General features: G+C 44.2%; 1 protein-coding gene across 12 annotated transcripts in view; it reads left to right on the top strand.

Moving 5' to 3' along the window:
- Positions 1-19,866, top strand: part of MCCA (methylcrotonyl-CoA carboxylase alpha chain) — a 51,801-nt gene extending 31,935 nt beyond the window's left edge. For 5 of the 12 annotated variants that reach the window (XM_087389012.1, XM_087389056.1, XM_087389072.1 and 2 more), the window contains 9 exons: positions 7,479-7,571; positions 7,717-7,828; positions 8,071-8,175; positions 8,257-8,393; positions 8,490-8,712; positions 8,790-8,956; positions 9,062-9,184; positions 15,663-15,917; positions 19,097-19,866. In XM_087389012.1, the coding sequence (XP_087245138.1) occupies positions 7,479-7,571; positions 7,717-7,828; positions 8,071-8,175; positions 8,257-8,393; positions 8,490-8,712; positions 8,790-8,956; positions 9,062-9,184; positions 15,663-15,917; positions 19,097-19,210 (1,329 nt within the window). In that variant the 3' untranslated portion in view covers positions 19,211-19,866. The other 7 variants (XR_015542533.1, XM_087389036.1, XR_015542541.1 and 4 more) reach the window with 7 other exon arrangements.
- Positions 19,867-20,449: the final 583 nt, after the last annotated feature.

The raw sequence follows: 20,449 nt of genomic DNA, 5'->3' as shown, positions 1-20,449 counted from the left end.
GAGCACTCCGATGCATGATTAATGGGCTGCACATGCCAGTCTTGAATGGAATGCAATTATTCCCTAACACCCACAAGATGACGTGTCTCTCAGCCAGCGGAGAACAGAGTGTGCTAGATTATGCCTTGGTACATGTGGATACTATACCCATTATCAAAAGCTTCAACATAGGGATGAAATATCCAAAATTGGGCCATCTCCCAATATGGATGGATCTTGACATACACCTTGAACATAGGGAGCAGAAATTTTCAGCACATGCAGGAGGTTTCAAAGTAGACCCAGACAAACACCAAGTTTATGCAGACACTTTGGATGCAAAGCTGAGAAAGAAAGAAAGAAAGTTTATTATAAGTCTTCGGGAGACCGATGGGTCAAAAGCAAAAAATGCAAAATGGCAGTACTAAGTCCTAAGTACAACATAGTCATGTCGATGGTCGACTATATATCAATCTCAGCATCATCATCAATATCATCATCATCCCCAGCAACAGCAAGATATCAGGATGGATGAGGCAGTGAAGGCATGAAGTCGGCAATAGAGTGCTGTCGGCCACTCAGAGGTGCGGTCCTGGCACGTCTCTTGGTCGTAGCTCTGCGTCTAACCAGGGCTACTGTGACCCCCGTCGGTCGGGCTCCAACTCTAAACAAGGAGGGGATGTCTCCAAGTGTGATCTGTGTGTCGACCCTCTATCTGAGCTGTCGGGTCACGGGCTCCAGGTCACGGTCATGTCGAGGCCTCGTCTCATTGGGGTCCATGTGATCTAGCTGAAAGAACTCGGTGATAGAGCTCTGAGAGGGATCAACCGAGGAAGAAGTCTCCTCCTGTCTCCGTGCTCGGAGTATCCTCTCGCGATGTCAAAGTGCCTCATGAATGAAACCTGCCAAACACCGCTGGTCTGGGTAGGAGAGGAAATGGGCTAAAATCCTATAACTATCTCTGAAGAGGCAGTGGAAACGTCCTCGGATCTCATAGTACACAGGACACCTGAAGATGAAATGCTCCTCTGTCTCAACCTCCTGTATGTCACATAGTGTGCATATGCACCGCTCCCTCGGCGCAATAACCAACCCCACATGGACAGCCTTGCAGGAAGCAATACTTGCCTCAGCCATGCAAACATTTGGAGCAGCAACTACAAGAAAAAAGAAACAGGTCAAAGGACTACCACACAAGAAATGGTATGACGAGGAATGCAAACAACTACGCCAAGAGCTGAAATACATACTGAATGCAAATAGGCATAAACAACTGGAGAAGACATACAATGCCTTCACAAGGAAAAAGAAAAGAAAATATATTTTGGAAAGAGAGAAATCTGATTTGGTCACTTTCATAAAAAATCCAAGAAAGGGCTGGAAACAAGTGAAAGGCAGACGGAAACAGGTCATAGGGGATATATCAGATGCAACCATGCTTAACTATGTTACCAAGTTGTACAATCATGCACTTGCTAACTAGTCCTTTCACCTATCGGTCACATGCACTAGTCCTTTCACCTTCGAAGACATTGAAATTGGACTAAAGAAGATGGCTAATGGCAAAGCATCAGATCACATGAAGATACAGGCGGAATTTGTGAAATGGACAAGAGACCGAGCAAGAACATGGCTCTCACACATCCTAACACATGCTCTACACCATGGTTTCCCTCAGGAATGGCAAGAAAATTGGGTCCAGCCTTTACACAAAGGTGGAGACAAAAATTCAGTCACAAATTACAGAACTATAATGGTCAGCTCTACATTGACCAAGCTCTTTAGCACAGTGCTTGAAATGAAAATCAGCTCATGGGCAGAAGAGGCACAAAAAAGAGCCACCGGACAAGCAGGCTTTCGCAAGGAGCACAAGACAGCCGACCACCTTATTACCTTAAGGGTCCTCATGGATGAATGCAGACTGAGAGGACGCACTCTATTTTGTTGTTTTGTGGATTTCAAGAAAGCATTTGACACAGTTCCAAGAGGAGAACTATGGAAGAGAATGCAAGAAAAAGAAGTCCCTTTGGCCTTAAGGGTAGGCATCTCTCGCATCTATGAAAACGTATTATGCCGACTCAAACAAACACAAGGTATGTCTGATGTATTTGAGAGCAATACAGGAGTGAAGCAAGGCTGCCCTCTATCGCCTACCTTGTTCGGAATATGCATTGACCCACTGGAGGAACTCATCAATGAATTTGCAGTAGAGAAAGGGTTGCAAGGACCGCAATTGGGGCTTTGGACAGTGCTATTGTTGTTATACGCAGATGATGTCATTCTTTTTGCATACGATTCGGAATCTATGTACAAACTTTTACAAGTGCTTAAGACTTTTTGTAGGGAAAGCGGGGCTGCAAGTAAATGTCGGAAAAACAAAGATGATGGCAGTCTGTACCAATCAGCCAGAACATCCCCCTGAGATCACCTTTGATGGACAGATCATTGAGTATGTCAGCACCTTCAAGTACTTAGGGGTTGATATAACGGCGGATCACAGATGGTGGCAATGTATACATAGAAGGATGGACACTGGTTGGGGGAAGTACTGCCAGCTTGAGAATGATTGCAGGCACACCGACACTAGGAACTGGAAAATTCAAAATGTATTGTTTGATGCATATGTAGTGCAGACAGTATTATATGGAGTGGAAGTATGGGGAGGCAGCATTCGAGAGATCTACAGCGAGGGGCTATACTCCCAAGAGCTAGGGCAAGGGCGGGCAGGTCAGCGAGCTGCTGAACATGCCTACGCGTTGGCTGAGGCTACGACGGACAGGAGGCTACAACAAAAACGGAGAGGCTAACGATGAACGGGAAGTTGCGACGCCCGGAAGGGGCTACGACGGACGGACGGACGGGAAGTTGCGATGCTCGGAAGCTGCGACGCTCGGAAGGGGCTACGTTGGACGGACGGGGCTACGACGAACGGGAAGCTGCGACGCCTGGAAGGGGGTACGACGAACGGACCGGGGGGGGGAGAGAGAGAGAGAGAGAGAGAGAGAGAGAGAGAGAGAGAGAGAGAGAGAGAGAGAGATTAATGAGTTTCTGTGCCCAACAATGCGGTCAACATTTTCTTTATGTGATAGCTAGTTCTCCGATGCGTCTGATTAGCTAGTTGGTGAGGCAACGGCTTACCAAGGCGATGATCACTAGCTGGTCTGAGAGGATGATCAGCCACACTGGGACTGAGACACGGCCTAGACTCCTACGGGAGGTAGCAGTGGGGAATCTTCCGCAATGGTCGAAAGCCTGACGGAGCAATGCCGCGTGGAGGTAGAAGGCCCATGGGAGGGGGAGAGAGAGAGAGAGAGTCTAGCTAACCTTTAAGCTCAAAATTGTAAACAAGAGATCATGAATACTTGTGGGTATTGGCTCGTGCTTTATGGGAGCATAAATTATGTGATTGAGAGAGAGAGAGAGAGAGAGAGAGAGAGAGTCTAGCTTAAAAAGAATTCCAATAGTACTAACTAGAAAAAAAAAGCAATAACATTTGGAAAATGACACTAAGTTGTTAAATTACATGGCGCAGCGGAACAGAAACTGAACAAAGAATAGAGAGTACACAGCAAACTGGAGATGAACAAAATTTTCCTTCAATACTGATGTAGTATAGATGATGGCTCCGTCCACCCGTGCGCTCCCACAGTGGAGCTTAGATGGCGATCTGGACAGATACTAGGTGAAGAGCTACTAGCTGGAAGATCTGATTTGGTACAATGGACAGGGGAGGTCATCTCTTTATAGCTATGAGGGCGGTAGTTGGATCAACGTAGTCGGTGGAACCAACCAGTCAACCTAGTTGGTGAAGCCGACCAGTCAACCTAGTCGGTGGAACCGACTAGTCGTCCATGGAATATTCCCTATACTTTCGCCTCGGGGGCTCTCGTCCTCGGATCCCCCAATTGAGGGCCAGCTGGCCCCCGGACCCCAGTAAGAATAAGGGGTTCCCACACAATCACCTCTTGCAAAAATCTCCAAACTCTGTAGAAACAAACTCACCACCACCATCCGATCTGATTTTCTTCACTTTTCTCCTTGTTTCATTTTCAACAAGCTGTAGCCATTCTTTCAAGTTACCAAAAGCTTGAGTCTTTTTGTGAAGAAAGTACACCCACATCTTCCTACTATAGTTGTCGACAATCAATAAAAAATAGGAAGATCCCCCCAAGGCCTGTGTAGGCATCTTACCGCACAAGTCAACATGCACCAACTCTAAAGGAGCGTTTGCTCTGTTCTTGCTTTCTTGTGGAAATGTCTTTCTCTGTTGCTTGCCCATCATGCAAGCTTCATACGGTTCTTTGATTTCTGCTACTACAGGTAAGTGAGCAACCATACCTTGCTTTTGCATCTCCTTCAGCACTGCAAATCCGGTGTGGCCGAATCTTTCGTGCCAAAGTCTGCTTGTGCCCACTGCAGCGGTGGCTGTAAGAGCACTTAGCTCATAGAGGTTGTTCCTCCTTACTCCTGTGTCAACAAGATTGCCTGCACTATCCAGAATTTTTGCTCTTGTCTTGTTGAACCTCACCTCATGATCAAGGTCAGTTATGGAAGCAACTGATAGCAAATTTCTCTTGATTTGTGGAACATACAGCACATTAGATAGTTTCTTAACATCTCCATTTACAGAATCAAATGAAACCGTACCTGTACCCTCAACAGGGCATTTTGAGTTATTTGCAACCGTCACGGTGATGGGTTCTTGTAGAGGCTGCATGGAACAATATAGACCCTTCTTGCAGGTCATGTGATAGGAGGCACCACTATCCAACATCCATGAATCAGTGGTTGATGCTTCTTGAACTGAGGAACACTCTTCCTCAATGGCGAGAAATAGATCCAACTCTGCTTCCGCTGTGTTAGCTGTCTCTTTCCCCTTATTTGTCTTCTTCAAGGTACCATTCTTTTCATCTGCTTCGCCCTTCTTCTTTTTGTCACCACTAGTAGAGGACTCACCTTTGGTGGAGGAACCACCTTTGCCTTTCGCAGTGGCAGAGACTGCAGCATCCCCATTGCCGCCTCCATCTCGAGCTTTAAGCCTCAATTCCTCCTCCATAAGTAAAGCACATAACTCCTCAAATGACAATGGTTGGGGTCTCACTTGAGTGTTAAGTGCTGTTACCAGTCCATCAAACCTTGGTGGACATATCCGGAGACACCGTCGAGCTAGCTCTTCGCTAGTCTTTTGTATCCCAGCACCAGCCATCTGGTCACGTAGATTTTTGATTTGGGTTATGAACGCCTCCGCTATCGCTCCTTCATTAAACTTCTAAGCTGCGAGTTGATTCTCCAAGTTCTGGATCCTTGTTTGATTCCGCGTCTCATACTGACTCTTCAATATGTTCTAGGTCACAGTTGCCATAGATGTATGCTGAATCAAGGTTAAAACACTATCAGTAGTACTTGTAACAAGGGCACACAGAGCACCTGCGTTCCTGCGTTTCAAAGCTCGTAGAAGGTCGGCATTAGGAGGTATCGTACTCCCCGGATTTGCTAGGTCGGGGGTTCCTTATGGTTCAGAGTCAGTTCCTGTACTGTCTCCTGAAGCTCATATAAATCCAGAATAGCAGTAATTTCAAACTTCCACAGAGTGTAGTTTGTACCATCTAGCTTGCCTTCAGTGAAGGCTGGTGGACGAATCCTCAACGCCTAGATTGTTGGTGCAGTAGCAGCTGCTGAACTCGAGCTACTTCCTGTTGCCATCACTCCGTATGCTGTTGAAGCTCTCGCCTCTCTTCTATTCTTCGATCCTTAGAGCCGCCTGGGCTCTGATATCATGTTAAATTACATGGCGTAGCAGAACAAAAATTGAACAAAGAATAGAGAGTACACAGCAAATTGGAGATGAACAAAATTTTCCTTCAATACTAATGTAGTACAGATGATGGTTCTGTCCAGCCGTGCGCTCCCACAGTGGAGCTTAGATGGCGATCTAGACAGATACTAGGCGAAGAGCTACTAGCTGGAAGATCTGATTTGGTACAATGGACTGGTGCACTCCCACAGTGGCGCTTAGATGGCGATCTAGACAGATACTAGGTAAAGAGCTACTAGCTGGAAGATCTCTGTTGGAAGATTTGATCTGGTACGATGGATTGGGGAGGTTGTCTCTTCATAGCTATGAGGGCGGTAGTCGGATCAACGTAGTCGGTGAAACCGACCAGTCAACCTAGTCGGTGAAGCCGACCAGTCAACCTAGTCGGTGGAACCAACTAGTCGTCCATGGAATATTCATGGAATATTTCCTATAGCGTCTTTTCGGGGGCTGTCGTCCCCGAACCCCCACTAGGAGGGGCTGTTGGCTCCCCTAGGACCCCCCAGCTAAGGGCCAGCTGGCCCCCGGGCCCCAGCAAGAATAAGGGGCTCCCACACAATCACCTTTCTACCATTAATGGTCTCATTGATAGACGTCATCTGACATGCAAGTCAAGATCCATCCAATGTCCCCGGCTCACACATGGCTTCTCCTCATATGGGGGCCTTACAACTTGAGCACCTTGGACCACTGGTGGTTACCAGGAGGGTGGGGCATTGAGCATATCTAACATAAGTGACCTCCAAGCCTATGCTAAAACACTGCTCTATTGAGGCGATGCCAACAAAAGGATTTTTTTTAAAAAAAAAGGGGTAAAATAATTACAATTATAGCGTCACCAACATGTACTGTGACTTAGAGTAAGGTGAGTTGGTTATGTGCTCTCTTAAGTTTTGTGATTATGATTTTCATTGCTTCTATAAAGGGCACCAGTTTTACCCCCACCTCACTAGTACGTGTGGAGCGCGCGCACACCCCCTCCCTCCCCCTTCTTTCTCCTTCTCTCTCTCTCGCCCTCCACATGTGTGTTTGTGTTTATGTCTCTGTGTATGTGTGTGCACCCTCTTACATCTATCTGTATGCATGCACAGGTGCACACACACATTTCAAGTGCAAGGGGGTTTGGGGAGAGAGGCCTTTGGTGGTGGGCAGGCAGCATAGGCTTGATGCAGCAGCAAGAGAATCTGCATAGAGAAGGTGTGGGACAGGCAGACAGAGGAAGGGGAGATGAAGGGAGAGAGGGCAGGAAAGAAGCCAAAAGCAGCATGAGCAGGAGCAAGAGCAGATACCTATTTAGTAGCACCATAGACTCATCATATATGTGTATATGTCTACATACATACATACATGCATGCATGCATGTATGTGTATGCATGTATGTTTTTTTATATGCATACACACACCAGTATATATCATGCACACATATACACATATGTACATAACGTATGTATTTGTGTGCATGTACACACATCTAGTCTTCACATAGCATGAAAGGCCAAGATCACATTTGTATGTATGTATGCATGTATGTGCATATACGTATACGACGCTATACGTATACATATGTATGTACATATGCCCAAATATGGACATAGACATACACATGTACTTGTCAGATCTATGTGTGTGAACCATTCATTTTTTACCATGGGATCTAATTCTCTCTCATATTTGCTGTGTAAAGGCAGTAGGATATTACAGTGCTGGAACTGTGGAGTTTATTGTTGACTCCTTATCAGGGGAGTTCTTTTTCATGGAGATGAATACTCGGCTTCAGGTACAGGTTTTTGGTTAGCGTCTGCATTTAGTTTGGCTACCTAGTTTGCCTGAAGATAAATTGAAGCTTGCTACATTAGAAGATCACTTACATAGAAAGCTGTCTGAAGTTGCCATAGTCTTGAAGCAATGTCCACAATGTTCAGGTTGAACACCCTGTAACGGAGATGGTCACAAAGCAGGATCTGGTAGAGTGGCAGATTCGTGTTGCCAGCGGAGAGCCGCTCCCTTGTGGGCAAACTGATTTGTCTTTATCAGGTGAACTCATCGTGAAACTTTAATCCAGATAATTTACAGCAACATTTTGGGCCCATTTTTTCATCGTAGCATTGAAAATGCAAAGGCAAATTCTGTATGAAAGACATACATCACGAGTGCAAATGATATTATCTTAATATGGCAAAACTTATTAGCTCTTGTTGCTGGAGAAACCAATCTTTTTGTTACCTATTTCGCAACACAGATCTTTTTAACTCTCTGGGTTGAATTTTCCTGAAAAGGGCATGCTTTTGAGGCCCGAATCTATGCTGAAAATGTTGAGAGTGGATTTTTACCTGCTGCTGGAGTTTTGCATCATTATCATCCACCTCAAGAATCTTCAACAGGTGTGACACCTTCATGCTGCAGCAAGTGGGTCTACTGAAGAGAATATATTCTTTCCTTATAACAGATGAATATTTTTGCAGTAAGAGTTGAGACTGGTGTTCAGCAAGGAGACTCTGTAACAATACATTATGATCCTATGATTGCCAAATTGGTCGCTTTCGGGCATAATCGCTCTGCAGCATTGGTGAAGCTGCAAGATTGCCTTTCAACATTCCAGGTTGCTTGAAATTAATGAGATTTATTGTTCATATAAAGTATTTAAACTGTGTATTTATCCAAGCTTGGTTGTGACTAACACGAATTCTAATGCAAGATTTCTGGAATTCCAACAAATATCGGCTTTCTGAAAGCGCTTGCACATCATCATGCGTTTTCAACGGGGAAAGTTGGGACACACTTTATTGACCACTACAAGGAGTCACTTCTGGCTCCCCTTGCCCTTGAAAAGAGCTCAAAGGACTTCAAAATTAGTGCAGCTATTGCAGCTGTGTATATTTGCATGAGAGACACATGGCTGGCATCTCAAGCTGATTCAGGTAAGGGTGCAGGTAATTGTGGTCTTCAGCAGCCAAACATGAGTATGAGTTTAACCAGTCTTTAGTGCTGCTTGCAGAAGGCAGCAAGACATATACTGGGAATATATGGGCTTCAACATCAGGTTTTCGCTTGAATCATGAATTAAAGCGGCATATAATATTTGAATGGAGGGAAGAAGCTGAAAATGCTAGAGAGCTAGAGATTCTTGTCACGTACTGCAGGGATGGTGGTTATGAAGTGGAGGTAATGCCTACATCTGTAATGTTTGAAGCTTGGGGATGGTAACATGAGCTTAATTCAGGCTCTGCTGCTTTGAGTAATGTTTGGCATATGTGTTTCTAATTCCAGATCCCAGGTTGTGATTGCTCTACTTTAAGGGTGAGGCATGAGTACCAATCAATTGATTGTCATGAATTGAAACTTTCAATTGATGGAATATCAAGTCGCATCTCTGCTTCATTTTACAAAAAGGTAAGTTCCCTTTCTTATATGCATATTAAAAAACAAAAGCAAACAGAAAAGTGACTTTCGTTTCTTATGGGCATATTTGAATGGCCATCCACTCTATTTGCATTTGTTATTGTGATAACAGAGCAGAGTAGGAAAGAATAACCAGATCTTGAAGCCTTCTCTAGCAAGCTTGCCTTGTCTTGATGCCTCTTCTCTTCTTCATTTCCTCCGTCCACTGTCCAGGCCTTCTCACCATTCCCTCATTCTTTATCGCAGTTCCTCATATTCTTTCGTGGATATGATTGGTAAAGATATTTTGGGGCCAAGTAGCCCATATTTCATTCTGCGTTATTATATTTCTGAAGAGCATTTAGTCTCTCCTTTTGCTGTTCCCAATCTTGTAATTGAGATTGTCCTCATAGATCTTCAGGTCTTTCAAAACTTCTTCTTTTCTCTCTTTCTTTCTTGCTTTATTCCTCATCCACGACCAGCCTCTCTTCCACTCTGCGAGTCTGTTCCTTTCCCCTTCCTGATGGAGCTGTCTTGATTCTCCTTACTTGCAGGATCCTAGAGGGCTTGTGAACACATGAGTGCACATTTCTCTCCCTTCCTTTCGAAAGATAGAACCCCCTCTCTGCCTGGGGGAGATTTTCAACATGTTAATAATGTCTGATTTTGGGGGCCCCCCTTGCCACCGTGTAAACAGCTGGGAGTAATAGATTCTAAAGAGAGCTGAGAGATGACTGAAATATAGAGCTGAGAAGTGAGCTGTGCAAAACTGAAAAGAAAGCTGTAAAGAGCTGCTGAAACAGTACCCTAACCTTACTACGTTTGCTGGTCCGAATCCCTGACTGTTGTAGACACCTTCCAGACAGGCTGAACTGAAGGCCAAAAGCTGAGGCTGATTAAGGCCAACTCCGGAGGTGTTCAGGGCTGCACACATGAGGCTGGATGGGAAATGAGGGCCTGGGAGCCCCATATTTATAGGGCTGAAGGGCTGAGCCAACCTGCCCAAACTGGCCGACTTTCAGTCAGCTGTTTGGGGCTGGTTGGCTGGTCCCTTGGCCCCATAAAAGGTGGCCTAGGGAGGGGTGTAGGGTAGCCTATAAAGGCAGTCCTTCCCCTGCCATTTCCCTTCACTTGTTCCAGCCCTGGGGGGGCCCAAAAGGGCTCCTATCCTAGGCTGCAAACCTATCTCTAAACCTAAGATGGAAACACTACCCTACTGTTCTCCAGTGGGTACCAGTGAACAAGGACTGATCTGTCTAACTTGACCTAAGGCTGAGAGACTGACTTACGTAGCTAGTGCCTGATTGTCCTTGGACAAGGGCTCACAAAGGGGTCACAGCATATGACAGAATCACTTATTAGGGAACTATTACACACTTGTCAATGCAGCCAGTGTGTCACATTGCACCCAAGTGCATGGGTGCATTGACATGACCGCCTCTCTCTACTGACCCATGTTGCTCGCATATCTGCTAACTCCTCCTCCACATGTCTATGGCTCGGAGCGACTTGAATGCAAAAAAATCTGTGACAATTTGCTGCGATCTGTTTGTATCTGGCTGATTTTCAGCCTGTATACCCTCTTGAACAGGGTGATCTGCAGCAGCCTGCTGCTGCATATAAATGGGCAATCTGTGCTGTCCAACATCATCATAAATAACCCTCCTGTATTCCACAGGTTGCACGGGTTCCTTGTGTACACTATCTTCTTTAAAGATGACATCATTGCTGCGTATAATCTTCCGTTTAACGGGATCCCATAATCTGTACCCCATTTCACCTTCGTCACCATATCCCATAAAGATGCATCTGATAGACTTTGGATCCAGTTTGGTGCGGAGATCTTTGCGTACATGAGCAAAGCACTCGCAGCCAAATACCCGTAAGTGCTTATATGAGGGTGGCTTGCCAGACCACACCTCCTCTGGCACTTTCAACTCCAAAGCCTTATTTGGTGACCTGTTAATAATGTGAACTGCTGTTTGCACGGCTTCTGCCCAAAAGCCATGGGGTAATGCAGCATAAGACAACATACCTCGAACCTTCTCCTGAATAGTTCGATTCATCCGCTCACTTGCACCATTTTGAGATGCATTATGAGGGGCTGTGAGTTCCTGTTTGATGCCCTTAGCTTGGCAAAACTGCACAAAAGCATGTGACACATACTCACCCCCATTATCGGATCTGAGGCATTTCAGCCTACGACCTGTCCGATTCTCAACCTGAGCGACAAACCTCTTGAAAACATCTAGGGCATCTCCCTTATGCTTCAAGAAATAGACCCACACCTTACGTGTGGCATCATCAATAAAAGTAATAAAATATTTTGCACCCCCTAGTGATAACTGTGGCATCTCACACAAATCAGTGTGCACTAGATCAAGCGGTGCTCTATTCTGGGGAGTTCTCCTCTTATGAGGAGTCACAGAATGCTTGCCAAATATGCAATGATCACAAGTAGGCAAATCTGAAAATGAAAGAGACGGCAGATAACCCAAACGTGACAGTTCTTGCATTCCTTTAACAGACATGTGTCCCAACCGGCTATGCCACAATGAAACCTTTGGCAGCTCGGTTATGGCAACAACATGATTACCCACACTGGAAACATAAAGAGGGTACAAGGTATCACTCTTAAAACCCTCAGCCACTACTGTCTGGCCATCAGTAATCACCCATTTGGAATCCCCAAATGTGGTGTGGTAACCACTGTCATCTAATAAGCCAGTGCTAATCAGATTTTTCTTGATTTGCGGCACATGGCGAACACCATCAAGCATGAATGTGCGTCCATCAGGAAATACTATCTGTATACTGCCAATCCCTGCAATCTGACATGCTTAGTTGTTCCCAAGATGAACAACTCCATGAGTACCTGTGTAGGAAGTAAACCACTCCCTATGAGGAGTAACATGAAAAGAGGCACCTGAATCCAAGAGCCAGGTGTGCATGTCATGGCCATCAATAACCAAAGCATGTGCTACTACAGCAGAAGAGCATAAAACATCATGTATGTCACTGTCACTGTCCTCTGCTGCAACATTCACTGCATCCAAGTCATCTACCTTGGCCTTGCCTTTGCCTTTGCTTGCATTTCCTGCATCCTGTGTTTCAGCCTTCTTGGCTTTCTGATCCCGTATGAACTTGAAGCACTTCGACTTCACATGTCCCTTCTTGCCACAATAAAAGCATTCAATGTCCTTTTTGCCACGGGACTGACTGCGGGATTTGGACTTACTAGCAGATCTCCCCTTCTGCTGAGTCCTGCCTCTATCTTGTACCTGCAAAGCATTTGAAGACTTGCTGCCCGCATTATTCTTCCTGCTCATCTCCTCCATAAGGAGAGAGCTCTCTACATCAGCATACATAAGAATAACATTTGAATTTGACAGGGTGGTCTTGAAAGTGTCCCAACTCTCAGGGAGGGTACACAACAAGAAAGTAGCCTTGAACTCCTCATCAAGGTTCAACCCCTGTGCAATCAGCTGTGTAAAGATAGAATTGAACTCACTCAAATGTGAGGTCATAGCTGTACCTTCCTTCATGCGAAGATCAACCAGCTTCTTCAACCAATAAACCTTACTGGCTGAACTCTTTTGGGCATACAATTCTTCTAGTCTGTGCCATAGACCATAAGAGGTCTTTTCAGTCTGAACATTGAACACAAGAGTGTCTGAAATAGTGAGCATGATAGCTGCCCTCGCAGACAAATCAAGCTCTTCCCAATCATCAGCTGCCATGTCAGATGGCTTGACACCCTTTACCCTTATGGGCTTAGCAATCTTCTTTAACAGAAGGACATTCAAGCACTGTTCTGCCCATAATGCATAGTTATGTGCTCCTTCCAGTTTCTTTATGTTCAGAATTGAAGAATCACCTCCTCCTGATGCCATATCAGATGAGGAAAGTACCTGACTTTCTGGAAGTAAAAAGACTGAATAAAAGTTCTGATTTCTCAGAAAAAACCTGCTCTATTCAAGAGCCAGAAGCACTCTCAATGGTGCTGTTTATACTGTCAGTAAAATCTGCAGCAAGACAGTAAATGTCCCTGCAAATACTGTATCTCTGACAAAACTGTTCTGAGCTCAAAGAGGCATAAAAACAGTAATTTCAGACTGCTGCTGCTGCTCAACAAGAGCTTAACAGTGCATAATTATCTGACAAAACCACTCAGACTGCTGTAAACACTGCTGTACTGACTGTACTGATCACTTCTCCCACCTCAGATGAGGTATGTCACTGACTCAAATTGCAGAAACCACTGGTCAAACACCCCAAAAACAGTAAATGACTCTTCAGCCTGTCACAAAACCTGCAACAGTAAATGGGATAAATCCCAAGCAATCACCCTTATACCAAGGGGAGAAAATGCATCTGAAGATCTCTGTCGGTAACCCAAGTGCTATCAAACAAAGTCTGGGCAAAAGCCCCTTGATCTGACACCTGAATCAAGTGGAGAACACCTCAACACTGAGGTAGCATGCAATATGAAAATCTCTCTGACACGTGTACCTGACAATGTGCAATGCATAGACTGCCTCTGTGTACTCAGTAACAACACAAACCACAAAGTACAAACACCAAGAAGAAAATCTTTTGAGCACTGTCAACGATGGGCAGTTAGGGACCGAGTAAACTCGATGCGCCCTGACCAAGCGTGGCTCAACTGAGATTTTCAGAGTGTGTACAAAGAATGTGACCTGCAACAAATGTCACCAAATGCACTGCGGAAATAAAGCAAATGTGTGCTCCCTGGCTACACACTGCCTCAAGGCATATACTGCAAACACATCCAGGCAAAAGCCCTTTGATAAGATCACCCAAAACTGAGAATTTCACTCAGTGAATGCATAGAAGCTCCTGCTGTCCTGCTGTACTTCTGTCCTTGCAGCAGGTACACTTCCCAAAAAAAAAAACGAATTTTTGCAGCAAAAGAACAAAGGTGTACTTCTGTACCCTGCTGTCGACGCCAACCGTACTGTACCTGCCGTACAGTACAAAATGCCAAAGGCTCCCGTACAATCGTGAAGAAGACGCAGTTGTACGGCAGTCCGTACGGCTGCCGTATGACTAGCTGCGCACAGCAGCTAGGCAACTGCCTGATGCAGCGTCGCGGTGTACAGCAGCTGCTGTACAAACAAAACGACGACGCCCTGAAGCCCACGCAAAGGTCCTACAGCCCCGCGACCGCGCCTTCACTCTGCAGCCCTCGAAAAAAGCGCCGCCTGCAACCTGACGATGCCCACGCAGATCTGGCCGCCCTGCAGTTCGCGACCGCCGTACGGCTCTGTGCACTGATCCGTACGGTCGTACGGACGACGTACAGCAGTACGGAACTGTCCGTACGGAACTGTCCGTACGGATTAGGTCGAGGTAGGGGGAGAGTGAGCTCGATGGCTCTGATACCAGTTGAGAGGGGGGAAGAGGAGTGGAAGGGAGCAAGAGAGTGAGAGTGACACACTAGTGCGGGTGTGAAGAGATGAGTGAGCCACACCACAAACTCACTTAAGTTTTATTAGGATTAGGTTTACCCTATGACTGTCTTAAGACAGTCATAGGTGTCCTATCTTTAATTCTTTAATTAAGGGTAGGCAATGTGCCTTTACCCCAACAGAGCTGCAGCCACAGGAGGACACACCGGATCATGCATTGTCTGTGCTCTATCACCGATCTTCTACCACCACAGCCATGACAGCCATTGGGTCCTTTATGACCTCCCTTTTAGGGGATCTTCTATATACACCGGACCATACTTGAGATTGGATTTGATTTGACGTGGTGAGGGTGATGATGATGTCGATGTCAGGATTGTGTAGTACTGGTACCTTCTATGACTATATGACATTTAGCATCTAGCATGGGGGATGATGCTCGTTTCAATAGCTCCACCCTTTCAGCATGTTGTATCAGTTTTCTTAGTCTCATAAACCCATCTATCTTCCAAAGACTTTAATAAAATTTCTTTCTTTCTTTTCTTTTTCTCTCATTTTTTCAAAAAACCAAAAAGGCCACTTATTCTTGGGTATTGATGAGAACATGAGTGTTGCTTAAGCATTTGTCATTTCTTTTTCTTCTCTTTGCTAATGTCAGCACCCTTCTTTAAGAATATTCTCTCTTCAATCTTCCTTTTTCCCTACCTCATTCTTGTTTTTTCTCTATGCTTAATCCCTTGTCAACATGTAAGATTGGTGACAAACTACGTTTTAGTCCCATAAAAGTATATAACAAATTGACAACTTCCTATTTGTTTGATTGCAATCTGTGTACTAACAACTACCCACCTTTATTATACCTGTCAGACATGCATTTCTTTCCTACACAATCAGAAATGCCTGGCTTATTGCTTCTTTGACCAGAATTATATGCAGGGTTTTTTCTTAGGAAAATACACATGGTCACTGTTGAGACTAGTTAAAAATTCAAGACAGGAAGAGGTATTGCACTTAATGTGTCTACAGATACATAGTTTGACTTAGATGCAATTTTGTAGGATATGGTTAATCATGTGGACATCTGGCGGGATGACAACCATCATCAGTTTGTGCTTGCAACACAATCATGTACAACAGAAGACCATATTGTAGGGTTGTTGGGATCCAAAGGAGAATTAAAGCAAAGAATGAATCTTCCTTCTGGAGGGGTATTTGCTCCCATGGCTGGTCGTGTGATAAGGATGCTTGTGGAGGCTGGAGCAAGGGTTAAAAAGGGAGATTCTCTGCTAATTCTCGAAGCAATGAAAATGGAGGTACATTCTAACACACGCTATGTTTGAATTGTCGATTTTTAAAAAGACAAAATGGAAGGGGCAATGTGACATGTGCAGGCCTTCATACAACAGCAGTCTGACTGGATTTCTTTTTCTGGTGAAAAGCTTCAATCAAGTATCAAAGAAACGGCTGAGAGCAAAGCACTCAGGGTGCAAATACAACATGCATAGCTTGAAAAAACAGTGGTGAAGGTGCCACTCAGACTATCCAAACATAAGCAAATCCTGAAAGAAACTGAGATTGTGGTTGAAAATGCCACATCATTCTAGTGAGAGATTTGGAGAAGAAGGGACTGCCTCTCCACTATCTGAGAAAAAGTGTCCTTCTGGGCAATGCAGATCTCAGAGGTCTCTGCATTCTAAACCAAAATCATAACAGTTCTGAAATGTAGTTTTGGGAACATTGGTAGGTTTTATTCGTATTCGATGTCTTCTGGATTGAAGGTCAATCTTGGGGAAGTACATTTCACGATTACCACCACCACCCATTTTTACAACAAATCAATCACTCTGTCAATCAGATTAAAATGAAATCGTTTAGACTTCAGAAGCACATGTAGCTTGAATGAAGAGATCTTGGACTACTTTTTGATTAGTCTTCTCCTTTAAAGCTAGCCTTCGTCATGGCTGAGTCTGCCCTTCACCTCCGGAGTGCCGACAGAAAGCCAGTATGAAGACTTTTGTATAAATGGATGCTCAAGTATGTGTGGGTGTGTGGATTTGTATGTGTGAACATATTTTTATACTATGGTCTACACCCACTGTTCTAATGACGTTAGTGGGGATGTCATAGTAGCTAGTCCCTGCTATGCGTGATGGAGTTTATGGTTTTCAATCTTATGAGTGACTATCGTGAGATTGAAACTGCACTATGTTGTGTTTTTAGAGGATGAGTTTAGGAATGTTCCTGGATTCATCTAGGTATATGTCAATCAGATTGTTTCCCTTCTCACCACCACTAGGCACTACCATCCACTTTTGTAACAAATCAATCAACCATCATCTTCTTGCCACACACACACTCCCCACAGTCTTTCTTGAGCTTATAGACCTTAACATAGTACATATTTCGGGAGTTGCAAACACTCTAGCACTCTATCTTTCTGTTTGTCATTGCCATCGTGACGCACAGAAGTTGTTTCCACTTCCTACTCATACACGCATAGGCCTCTAATAGAATGCCACCTCGAACAGATTCTCAGTGTGCTATCCTTGCCATCTTGAACAGATTCTCAGTGTGCTATTCTTCTACCAAAATGTATATCTTCGCTTATAAAATACAGCAAGGCTTCTAAAACTTTGAACAGGCGAAGTGTGTGAGACATGAACAGTGTGTAGAGGAGATCCATTCATATAGCATGCTACCTACTCCATTGCCCACAAGAACGCTTCCTCACAGCAATGCTTCGCACTGCCTTATCCAACAAAAGTAGAAAGTTACTTCCACCTCGTACCTACATCTCCAGCATCCCTGTTGCATATGCACACAGAGGGATTTCAATGATTAATCCAGCTTTGTTGCCCAGGTACTTACGTGCTCCAAACACCATGCTCAGATCATAAGATCTCGAGAATATTTTGTACCATAACGAAACACCCTTTTCACATTGCTCTTGAGCAGCAGTCCAGTCCAGTCACGCAACCAAGCAACCAAGCTCATATTAGACGCCCAAGACATAGTCACCTTGCAAATGCATAGCCATGTGACTGTTGGTAACATGGCAAACAGGTCAACCACATTATAGCTAACATGGCAGCCTATGGTAGGTTGGTCTCGGAGGTTGGCTGCCTAGGATTGGACCTAGGCTGCCGAACATCAGGTCAGTTGGTTTGAAGGGCATCAGCCTTTTACCAAGGGCTAAGAAGATGTCACACTCCCCTTGCAATCCATCCACCAATCAAGGCATGAGGGTTGCTACTGAACCTCGAGAAGTAGTGGCTTTGAGAGAGAGAGAGAACTTTTGTCACTTGACTCTGTTCTGGACAGCATCTTATTTTGGGAGGGATGTACCTTTTTCGTCTATTAAAAAGTCGTATGAATACTTGCTTCTGACACAGAGATTGGAACTGGGAGATACTTTGTGAATGCCATAATGAATGACATAAAATTACCCATTACCTCACACAAAGGTCGAAGAAAGATGTAAATATTACCATTTTTCTGTCCAGTCTGCAAAGATGCCTTTTACAAACACTAGGGCTGATGCGACAGCATAAAAAAGAGCAGCCAAGTGTACACAAATGTCACCTAGGAACAAATTATGAAGCTGCTCTGAATTTGAAGCATACAAGGTCTGCAGGCAAAGCCAACTATACCCATGGCCCAAAACAGCACTAATGAATTGTTGACAAATTCCTCCTCGCATGCTGAAAATCAAAATGACTGAGACTAGCGTGCCCACCAAAGTCCCCGAGAAAGAGTGGGACTGTTGGAAAGGCATGCAACAGGTGAAATGCAAAAGCAAGGCTGAAAGGCTTCCTTCTTGTGACACATCCTTTGGTGATAACTAGAGAGAACAGTTGCTTCCCTCTGCTGTCCCAACTGGTGAGGCCCCTAGTTGTTTTGCTTCACTAACTGCTTCTCCTACTTCTGCTGACAGCAAAACAGATACATGCTACAGAACTGTCTCTCAAATGAGGTGTCCTTCAAATTTCAACATTGGTACTTTTAATTAGAGAAGTACTCAAAATCCCTGGACTTCAAAATAAGGTCTTTATTGACTTCTGGTTTTAAAAGATTAATGGCCCCCAGTTTTTCACTTTTTCACGCTGTGCCTGTTTACCAATGAGTAGGGCATGGTACTGCAATGTATCTGCCTCAGGGTTTTCCTTTTTTCTTGATCTGCCAGACTACTATTCCATTCCGGTCCTCACCAAATAGTATTCCTTTATCATGTATATATGTGAGATGTTGAAAACCTTCAATGGGTGGTAAGAAGGTTTTCCTTAAAGCTGATATGAACCAGTCCAGGAATGACGTCTGACACAAGGAAGAGTATGACAATCCTATCTTTACACCCAAATTCATGTTATGTAGTCAAAGGTGTTTGTGATCATGGATGAAAACACCATTTTGCATGAGCGCGCGAATACTGAAGTAATAGTATATTTTTTTATTTGATGTCTTCCCAAATGATGTCGTTTGATTATGGCAACAGCATGTTGTGCGAGCACCAAAAGATGGACTTATCCAAGAAATAAAAGTCGAGGCTGGTCAACATGCAAAGGACAATTCTGTTCTGTTATTTATAACCGACCAAGACACAGTATAGTATCAAAGGTAATTGGGATCCCATCGAACTTTTTTTGATGATTTTACCAAGCTCTGTTGTCATAATTATCTTAACAATGCGTATCACATGTCTGCAATCTTCTGTACTCGTAACTTTGGTGGATGTGGTTGTATATTGGTGTTCACTGTTGAGGGGACTTCATTTCCTACAAAAAAGCTTGTGGGCAGCCCTGAATTGTAAGAAAACATTCTAATTCTTAATGTGTATATTCTTTTTTCAATCATAATGGCATTTGTATTCCTTTTCTACAATTGGCTTTGTGTTGTTTTGATTTGAAGTCCCCTAATATAGCAATATTTGTTGAACAGTCGTATTCTTCTCTCCCGAGTAACAAGCTCTATATATGTTCTAGTTTAGGATAAGCTTTCACATACTAAACAGGAAATCTTTGGAGATATATGTTTTAAAACAATAACCATCTTCATTCAGATCTGAATTTTGCGTCTGACTCTTACCTGACAAACATGGGCCATACTGAGAATACACAAGCTTATCACTTGCATTCAGATGGATAGTAGAATTCTTGATAATTGGCTTGGATAGTAGAATTCTTGATGATTGGCTTGTACTTTGTTTAGGCTTTTGACTGCATGTAGCTCTAAGACATTCATTCATTGCGTGGTCCTATCTCTATATAGTTGTATATCAACTTTAAGACATGTTTTGTGTAGAAACATCTATCAGAAACATGGTTGTTAAGACACTTGTGTCTTATGGTAAGACACTTAAGACACTTAAGACACGTGTCTTACCTTAAGACACATGTAGACACGCTCTAATTTTTTTTAATAAAATTTAAAAAACCCTACGTTTTGGAACCTTAGACTTTGCAAATGCAAAGTAGCATTTTCGTTTCGCCGTACAAGCCGTCCATATCCGTACGCTCTTTCACCTCTCCCGCACAGCTGCTGCGATTTGCCGTACACAGTTGACGTATCTCGTACAGACTTGACGTACCTATCGTACGGACTCGACGTACCCGCCGTACAGATTCACCGTACACTGTACGAATCCGCCGTACACTGTACGGACCTGCCATATACTGTACGGATTTACCGTACGTTCGATTTTTGGCACCTTCTGCAGCCTGTTGGTTTGGGTGACGAGCATCAACGTTGGAGGCTGGAGCTCAGCCTGCCTTCAGGTTCACATTGTGCAGACTGCATCGTTTGCTTCAGCCTTATTTTATCTCGTTATATAGTGCTGTTTTTGAAGGCT

The sequence above is a fragment of the Dipteris shenzhenensis genome, chromosome 2 (assembly GCF_047967505.1).
Source record: "Dipteris shenzhenensis isolate YYH24624 ecotype China chromosome 2, Dip_SZ_1.0, whole genome shotgun sequence".
Lineage (NCBI taxonomy): Eukaryota > Viridiplantae > Streptophyta > Polypodiopsida > Gleicheniales > Dipteridaceae > Dipteris > Dipteris shenzhenensis.
This window is presented reverse-complemented; position numbering and strand designations above follow the sequence as displayed.